The sequence below is a fragment of the Myotis davidii genome, unplaced genomic scaffold (assembly GCF_000327345.1).
Source record: "Myotis davidii unplaced genomic scaffold, ASM32734v1 scaffold401, whole genome shotgun sequence".
NCBI classification, from domain to species: domain Eukaryota; kingdom Metazoa; phylum Chordata; class Mammalia; order Chiroptera; family Vespertilionidae; genus Myotis; species Myotis davidii.
In genome coordinates this window covers 856,219-865,368 of record NW_006291020.1, presented here as the reverse complement: position 1 = coordinate 865,368, position 9,150 = coordinate 856,219, and the positions used below count along the sequence as shown (strand labels likewise).

General features: G+C 51.8%; 1 protein-coding gene across 2 annotated transcripts in view; it reads right to left on the bottom strand.

Annotated features, from left to right (window-relative positions):
- Nucleotides 1-7,673, bottom strand: part of ACP6 (acid phosphatase 6, lysophosphatidic) — a 24,118-nt gene extending 16,445 nt beyond the window's left edge. Inside the window, exons 1-4 of one of the 2 annotated variants that reach the window (XM_006764167.2) lie at nucleotides 6,951-7,673; nucleotides 675-803; nucleotides 434-564; nucleotides 62-141 (exon numbers count right to left, since the gene is read on the bottom strand). In XM_006764167.2, coding sequence (XP_006764230.1) covers nucleotides 62-141; nucleotides 434-564; nucleotides 675-803; nucleotides 6,951-7,169 — 559 coding nt within the window. In that variant the 5' untranslated portion in view covers nucleotides 7,170-7,673. The remainder of the gene's footprint in view (nucleotides 1-61; nucleotides 142-433; nucleotides 565-674; nucleotides 804-6,950) is intronic. The other variant, XM_006764165.2, reaches the window with a different exon arrangement.
- Between the last annotated feature and the right edge of the window lie 1,477 nt (nucleotides 7,674-9,150).

Here is a 9,150-nt window from a genome sequence, read left to right as displayed (position 1 = left end):
TTGGGATTAAGAAGAAAAAGCTCCCAGGGGCGGGGGCTGACGTTTAGACTCTAATCCGAACCTTCTTTCTGACACTGGAAAAGCCCAGCCAGCAAGCACCGCGTCGACTCCAGGTTCCGATGCATGTTAGTGGAACGAACGCTGGAAAAAACAAAAAGGTAGCGGCACTCAAAAAGGGAAGATTAATTACTTACACGCTACCTAGCTCCAAGAGCTCCGGGCTGGAAGAACTCTTCTCTCTCTGTGGGAGGGCTGCCCAAGGCGCCCCAAAGCCAATGGGTGTGACCGCCAATGGCCACCTTCCACAGGATTCTGTTTTCTGAGGGAAATGGCCCGAACCACTCGGGTCAGATGGGAACCAGGGGCGTCAGGACCGGCTTCCTCCTGCTCCAGACCTTACGCTCCCGCGACCTCCGTTTTCCAAGTGACTCACAAGATCTCACGTGGGTTGAAGGTTGGCGAAAGGAAGGGGATGTCCTCCACGTAGTTCTTCCTCAGCCTCTCGCCCAGGGCAAACATCTGCCGCATGCCCACACTGGTCAGCTGCCCAGCAAACATGCCCCCCTGAGGCGGGGGAGAAACCGGGAGAAGAGGGAGAGCACCTTTCAGCCCATGCCCAGCCGGGAGGCCATCCGAGCTCTCAGGGGGCTCCCGGAGCAGGCGGCGTTGCTCACCTTCAGGACGGTCCCCCGGTACTGAGAGTCAAACGGAGAAGGTGGTTTCGGGCCACCAGCCAGATTGGTGACGGTGTAATCAAACCGGGTCTGCGGTGGGACTTCCAGTAGCTGGGGATTCCACTCTGCCTGTTGTAATCACACACAGAAACACACACTGAGAAGAGCCATTGTTCAGAAGGTCCTTGGAACTTCAGCAGTAACATCCCGCAGCGCTTGGAACACTCAGCTGGAATCACACTGACACTAGGCCTGCAGCTTTCCCGTGGGAGAGGAGGGAAGAAACGCTGACTCTCGCTCCAATTAAAGGAAGAGAAGGCCGGGGTTACTCCAGGTGTCCTTAGTCTGCGCCCGGCATTGCCACCCTAATCTTCACTCGTAAGAGGCTGCCCTGGCACTAAGTCCTGACTGAAGTAAAGCGAGAAGGCGCCAGAATGCCCGGCACGCAAACACTTGGTGAATGAACGAATGAATGAATGAATATAATCTCAGTGACAATGTACCTGTAAGAACTGGTAAGGAATCAGCCTGCAGGTGTCTATGGCCCTCCCTTAAGGACTCTACTTAATGTCCCTGTAACCACCCCCTATTTCCCTTCCTTTCATCCGCTTTCTCAAACAAGCCGCTGCCCTCGTACGAAACCTCCACCCCTTCACCATCTTCCTTCACTGTTCGCAATCTGGTTCCCGCCCCAACGGTACTGTGATGGTTTCCAGAACATCACATGCTGTGACCATGCCCAGCTATGACCATGGCCCCAAACTCACATCTCTGACTCTCCTCACTGACCTACCATGCCTGCTGATCGCTAGCTAGAGGGTCACTCCAATGTCCTTCTTCCATCTCACTGTTAGAGTACAACCTCACCCCAAGGCACAAGCCTCCTGATTCCTCCCCCGCACCCGCAACCCATCCTTCCATAACCGACTGCTGACCACCTTCATCACACCAGTAGCTTCTCCTAATGTTTCACAGAGAAGCGCCTGGCCTTCTAGGACTTCTGCGCCCTGGTCCAGCCCCGTCCCCAGCTGTACTGCCTCCGCCTCTCTCCTCCCCTCCCAGTTAGACCATGCCCACTGCTCCCCTGTATCTCTTCTCATCTGGCTTCCCTACTTGCTCAGAGGGACTCCTGTCCCCACTGCCCATCCAACTTCTCTCAGGTTCAGTGATAACTCAAGTCTTACTTCCCATCAGTGACTACTCCAGCTCCCAGTGATGGTCTTACCCGAACTACTACAGCACTCCCAATCAAAAGAACAATATTTAACTCAATTTCCCACTACTTTGTTTTATTTTAAAACTAACATTTGAAAACCTATTATGTCCCATACTAGAGGCCCAATGCACGAAATTCGTGCAAGAGTAGGCCTTCCTTCCCCTGGCTGCCGGCACCAGCTTCCCTCTAGCACCCGGGACCCAGGCTTCCCTTGCAGCCCCGGCTTCGTCTGGAAGGTAGGCCGGAAGGACGTCCAGTCTAATTAGCATATCATGCTTTTATTACTATAGATGATGATTCTTATCTGGACCCCCTCCCAGAAATATCCCAGGAAAGTGCCACTGGGAGTCCCAGGTTCTCTTCGTACAGGGAAGCTCTCCATTCTTCCAGAAGGCATGGCCTCGGTCCCACCTGCACCTCCTCTCCAACACCAGCCTCTTCCCCTGCTGGTGCTGCAGCAACCGACATCAGGTGGGGTGTTCAGAGTGGAGACCTTCTTCCTACTATCTTTAATCACTGCTCCTTCTTTGATCGCATCGAAGTTCTGATGTTATCACTTTCCCGCAGAAAACCCGTCAAGGGCTCATAGGGCGTGACGGCCCCTGCCCCTCTCTCTGCCCCTGCCCTACACGGTGCTTCTCAAGCCACACAACCTTGTTCTGTGGCACCATTCTCACACCTGCTGGCCTTTCAGCCTCATGTTTCTTCTACCTAGAATTTCTTTTCTCTTTCATCTGGAAAGACTTCTGCTCATTCCAGAAGACAGCGTAAACATCCCCAGAAGCTATGGCATGGCCCCTGGCTCCCACAGAGACCTCGGTGGCTTTTTTTGGTGGCTTCTACCAACTGTATGAGAAGAGCTCCTTTACCAGACTGTCCTGCTCAGTAGATTTAGCTTCCTAAGACCAGAGACTGGGTCTACAGCCTCTGCATTCTGGGTGCCCAACAAAGGGCCTGGCACCCAATAGGTACAATGAAGAGCTCCAGCAATCCTCTGTCTCCTGTGGAAGATACCAAGATTGAGATAACATGACTTGCCTTTTGGCATTTTCAGGTTAGGAGAGACAGCAAGTCATGAACGTAAGTGATAGCAGCACTAAAATAGAAATCATGTGCTACCAGAAACCAAAGGAAGGCCACAGTAGTTCAAAAGCAAGACAGGCCTGCTCTTCTGGGCCAGGGATTCCGGAAAAGTTTCATGGAAAGAATGGCATCTGAAATGAATAGGATTTAGACAAGCAAAGATCTGGACTTGAGAGTACAAAGTGGGTAAGAGGAGAGAATGGTATTGAGAATTCAAGAATACAGGTGGGGGGAAAGTAGGTTTACAGCTGTTCATCTATAATAATAAAAGGGTAATATGCTAATTATACGGGATGTCATTCTGGACATCCTTCTGAAGAAGCCAGGGCCAGGGGGAAGCCAGCCCGGGTCCCGGGTGCCTGCTGGCGGCTGGAGGAGGGAAGCTGGTGCCAGCAGCTGGGGGAAGGAAGACCTACTTTTGCACGAATTTTCGTGCATTGAGCCTCTAGTATGGAAAACAATACAATAACTAATAAATAATAATGCTAGGATAAACTCTGTATTTCATGTACTCACAACTGTAAACCTACTTTTGCCCCACTCTGAACACAGAAAGCTTGAGCAGTGGTGAAGGATGTATACAGGAAAGAAGTAGTTTGATTTGCCTCAACCTGGGAGTTTTCAAACTTTTTAACTTTAGATTGTATATGTAAAGGCAGAAACTGGAATTTCCCTAGTTGAAGCAGGAGTGGGAACCCAGAGCCCCAGCCACTCAGCTTCCCCCTCGCCCACAGGCTCCCTAAAAAAGTTTGGAAGCCAGAGGTACAGATCACACTGAAATGGGAAGACTGGATGCGGAAAAGCCAGCTTCAAGGTGTCTGCAACACAGTAGATGGAGCTTAAGGCCACATCCAAGGCAGCACGAATAGAAGGAGTTGGTTCAAGACATGTGAGTCAAACTTGGCAAGTGAGTAGTTAAAAGGTTTATTTGGGAGTTATGTTGGTGGGTAAACAAGGAAGAATAAATAAAAATTACTTTGATTTTGAGCCTGGGTGTCTAAGGTGACAAGGGTAAGGGAAGTTACCAATGTCTGAACTCCACCTGAGCTAATCACATCTAGATCTCCTAGGGTCGGAGCCTCAACTTTTTTAATGTTTAGTCCAGACCCTTCTAAAGCTTCACCAGAGAAGCTTATGCCATGCCTGGGTGCTCTAGGCCAGTGGTGCCAACCTTTCGGACCTCACGGACCACCACTGGTCTGCGGACCACCGGTTGGCGACCGCTGCTCTAGGCCAATCAAATCCGAATCTGTGGGAGAGAACCCAGGCATCAGTATTTTTTAAAGCTCCCAATTGAGTCCAATGTGCCCCAGGTTAAGAACCACTGCTCCAGAGGAATGAATAAACTGACCAGCACATCCTTCATGCAATGCTTCCTGAAAGCCCTTCGCTTAGCTGAGCTGTGGATAGGTGTTAAGCAACAATAAGACTCAATTATGCTTCCCAGCTCATTTACATTACCAAGTTAATATAGAGCCAAATGCCTCAATCAACAGTGGAGCTGAGATATTTATTTTACAAAACCTGAGGAACCTGCCTGAATTGGAGGCCACTTTGCCACCATCTGGAGGGAGCTGAGGGAAACCTGAAAGCAGGGACAATTATCTTTTGAATATGTATTTGGATCTAATCTAATCATCAGGGGGGAAAAAAAGGCCACCAATCAAGTTCCAGAGTTTTATTTCCAGAGCAGAGTTAAAGGAAGACAAGTTAAGTCACAGCCATTCAAGCCATAAGAAAACAACTCAATAAAACATCTAGTTTTACACAATGCCACTTTCTGAGGACTTCTGAGATAACTGAAGTGACTTGTCACATATTTATCTACAAACCAGTCAGAAGTCTGGAAACATCTACCAAAGGCAATTTTAGTTTTAGAACTGTTGCCAGGTAGTCCCTTTGTCTATAATTAATACTAGAACCGGGAAGATTAGAACAACTTCTAATAAATTGAATCTTGAAAAGAAAACCTGAGAGAAGAGCTCCAAAAACAAGTGATAGCAGGCCCATGACACTGGCTCGTAGCTCAGATAGTTAGTTCCACTCCCCACTTGTGTGCACAAGACTTCATATGAGATAACCCACGATCTTTAGTGCATCTGCCTAAAGTCTGGAGAATGTGAGCAGGTAGGAGAGGTGACTGCCTTTCCTAATTGAAAAGTGAGGCCATGGACTCGGATGTTCCATTGTTCCGTGGCTATACAGACAGAAGACGGATGAAGCTGGCGTTCTTCCTGAGCTACAACTGCAACATAAAGGCAAAAGATACCCATCACACCCACCCTGGCTCAGGAGTAACCCTTAAAAAAAAAAAAAAACTAAAATAATTTTAGGTTCTCCAGGGAGTACAATACTGTACACACTAAGTCCAGGCCTAGACATTCAGACTTTTGTTCTCTGCTACTACTCATAACTTTGTCTTTAATACAAGTCCTCTATTCCTATATGTTATTTTCCAGTTTTCCTGTACCAAGAATCAATGAATAAGGGAGAGTGCAGAGATAGGCTATGTGCAAAATCATAAGGAACATGTAGTGACCTAAATACAAAGGCAAAGTAAGGGACTGAAAAAGAAAGAAAAGGGGAGAGAGGAAGGAGGGGTTAGAGGGAATGGAGGGGAGAAGAAAAAAATTCCAGCCTGCTACTACTCATAACTTTGTCTTTAATACAAGTCCTCTATTCCTATATGTTATTTTCCAGTTTTCCTGTACCAAGAATCAATGAATAAGGGAGAGTGCAGAGATAGGCTATGTGCAAAATCATAAGGAACATGTAGTGACCTAAATACAAAGGCAAAGTAAGGGACTGAAAAAGAAAGAAAAGGGGAGAGGAAGGAGGGGTTAGAGGGAATGGAGGGGAGAAGAAAAGAAATTCCAGCTCCAGAAAGGGGACGGCCATAGCGAAAGGCTAACTAGAAACCGGCAGGAGAAGAAGTGCCACCCAAGATTTACTAATGTGGGAGGTGCTGTAAAGGTTGGACGTCCTCGGAGGCCAGCTTGAGAACTGGTTTTCAGTGCACAGTGTGAGGACACAGCCCGAAGGGTTTCTGGAAAGCGACTCTGAAGAGCCGGCCACAGGCTGGGACATCCACTGGCCTGGAGGACTGACAGTGCACAAGCCTCCACAGGTGAGAGAGAGAGCCGGCGCCTGAGGAGTTCAGGAGTTCAGGTTGCATAGTCTCTTGCACTGAAAGCCAGTCCTTCAGTCACAGGCCCTCCTGCCATGAGAGGTCAGAGACCTTCGCTGGCTCTCCCCAAGAAATCAATCCAGAAAAGGTGGTTATTTAAAAAGCTAATTATTTGTGCTTAATCCGAGTTTTCCCAACCAGGTATATTTTAAGACCTTAGAACCACAAGAGTCGCCAATTTTAACTTTTTTCCTACCTCAAATCTCCTCCCAATAGGTTTACCCGCAGAAACCCCAACTAGAAAAGAACCCCAAGATACTGCACTTGTTACCAAAGAGCCATCAGGGAAATCTCAAACGGTCTCCTGCACACCCTGAGCAAGCTGTCCCCAAACCAGACTTCTGTTCCCCACTCTGAGCGCGGCTAGGCTGGTTCCTGTCACAAAGGTTGCTGCAACTCTGTGACAACTTTCAAAAACGGTCACAGGGGAAAATGCACTACACCCTTGTACTTGAGGTCACACAAATATTTGTTAGAAATGCAGGATCTCAGGCCCCAGCCTCCCCTGCTGGGTCAGACTCTGCATTTTAACGAGATAAATCCCTAGGCGATTTATAGGCACCAGAAGCAGCGCAGCACTAACTGTGCTTGGGCACAGCCGTCAGGGGCGCGCGGGAAGTTGCACAGCCGCAGCCCGGGGAGCCCCAGGGGTGCAGCGGTGGCGGGCCAGGGGGTGACCTGGCGCCTGCTCTCTTCCCTTCGTCCGGACCAAGCCCGAACCCGACTCCGAGAGGATAAAATTCCGAAGGTGTGTGCTCCCCAGACGGCCCCCGCCCGGCGCACCGCTTACCTGCTCCTCCACCGGGAGCGGCTTGAGCGGGCTCCGCGCCCCGTGTCGGAACACCACCTGCACCATCTTCAGCTCCAACAGGCTCCGGTCCACGGGGTGCTGGCCGTCCGGCCGTCGCAGCTCGGCCAGGGCCGCGCGCCGCTGGTGGACCCAGTACGCCAGCGAGGCCAGGACGCCCGCGGGCGCCCACCTGCGCACCCTGAACACCCGGGTGACCATGGCGAAGCCCCTCCGCTGCCCTCGGAAGGCGGCGGCCGGGGGCGCACACGACTCGCGGGCTTCGGGGCTCAGCGGCCGCCCCCTAGTTCCCGGGCAGCAGCGGGCGCGCACATCCAGCCCCCCAATTTGGGACCGCTGTGGCTCCGAGACCTGGGCCCCCGGGGGAGTGGGGGGTAAGGAGCAGGTGGGAGAGGAGGGCTCCCTGGGAGTTTTAACCCGCGTGGGGCCGGCCGCTCCAGCTGCAGCCTGGGGCGGGGGGCGCTCAGTTCCCAATCTTTCGCCTCTCGGAACCTTAAACTTATATTCCAACCTGGGCCTCCCGCCCTCTGGAAGGGACCGGAACCAGCCCGAGTTCCTCGGCGACAGCAACCCCCCAACAGACGGCTGGGTTCCACTTTTCTACAAGCACCCCGCACCCACCGCCGCCCGCAGCCCCGACCGGCTCCCCGCGACGCCGCGCGGAGGAGCACGGGAGAACCAGTTCCGCGGCGACGCCCGTCCCGCAGTCGAGCTGTGAGAACTACAACTCCCACAAGGCTGCGCGCGGAGGGCCTCGCACCCCGCCCCCTCCCGGCTGGTACTTGTCCGCTCCGGGACTGGTGGCCGCTTCCCTGGGAGTGAATCCGCTAGTTTGCCAGGCGGGTAGAGTAGGAATGGAGGACAGTGATAGAACTGGGTGGGGAGGGCAGTATTTTGGGTCTAGCACGCGCAGTAGATTTCATCCAAGTCCTGGAAGTAGGGGTTGCTGACGCTAAGAGCGGAGCGCTAGGCGCTAATTTGCATTTACTGACCCTCCCCTCGACCCCTTCTTTAAAGAGACTGAAATCATCGCAAAGCACGCAGAACTTTGAACTGACGGATGTGTTTACTTACATCCAGACTATTTTCTCGTGGAAAACTCCAGGCCTTGTCTGCAGGTGCCCCAGTGACTAAGCACCTTAAGTTACAAAGAAGAAAGCCAACCTTACCCGCCTGCGGGTCTGGCTCTCTTGACTATACAGCTACCCCGGGCCTGTGTTCCAGATCCTGGCAACAGGGCACAATCTGACCATCAGTGTCCATCTGAAGGCGAAGGTCACGTTGAGAGGAGAGACATTTGTGAGAGAGTCTGTAACATCCAACCAGTTCTTTCATCATTCTCAAGTCTATCCTTGAATCAAGCTGGACCACATATGAAGGGAACATATTTAGGGACTATGGTTCCTCCTGAGAGTTTAGAGGGGTTCACCAAGCCAGAGGCTTCTGAATGTCCTCCTTGGGGGAAGGGTCATCTGGTTACCTATGTTCATTAATCGATGACTATTTTCTGTCCCCTGGCCTACCCCAAGGACTCCCCTTTCAGAGTGCATTGTCCGGATGCGGCGAGAAGCTGAAAGCTGTTTTTCTAGAGTCCACCTGAGACATCAGGAGCACCAGGCAGCACAGCTTCGGAGCCTGTGTGACGAAGGGTGACCCAGTTCGTTACATTTGGGCTGGAGAGAGCTGTTCTCAACACTTCTGTGAAAATGTGGCCCAGCTTTATGGTGCAGAAGGGCCCTGGTATATATATGAGCAGCCTCAGCATCTCTGAGAATTGTAGCACATCAGACCCCTTCAAGACAGTGGAATATTGGCACCCGGGTAGCAGTGCCTCCTGCATAATGGGCAGGCCCCCTCCTCCACACCCTGCACCTGGCAGCGTGGGCCAGACTTGTCCGGCTTCATGAGCAGCGCCTTGGACCTGCATGAGCAATAGCAGCGGCTCATCCTGCTGGGTGGCTGGGGTAGGGGACAGGAACGATGTAGGGGGCAGTGTGGGGCGGTGCTGGGGATGTCTCAGCAGATGGGCAGGAAGCCAGAGCCGGTTGGGTTGGAAAATGACAGGCTCCATGTGGTAGTTGAAAGCACTGCATGTCAGCACAGGTGAGGCCAGCCCTGCGGAGTCCTACAAATATTTGCTGTGTGATGTATGCAGAGCGGATGCTGGTAGTCACCTGCAGCT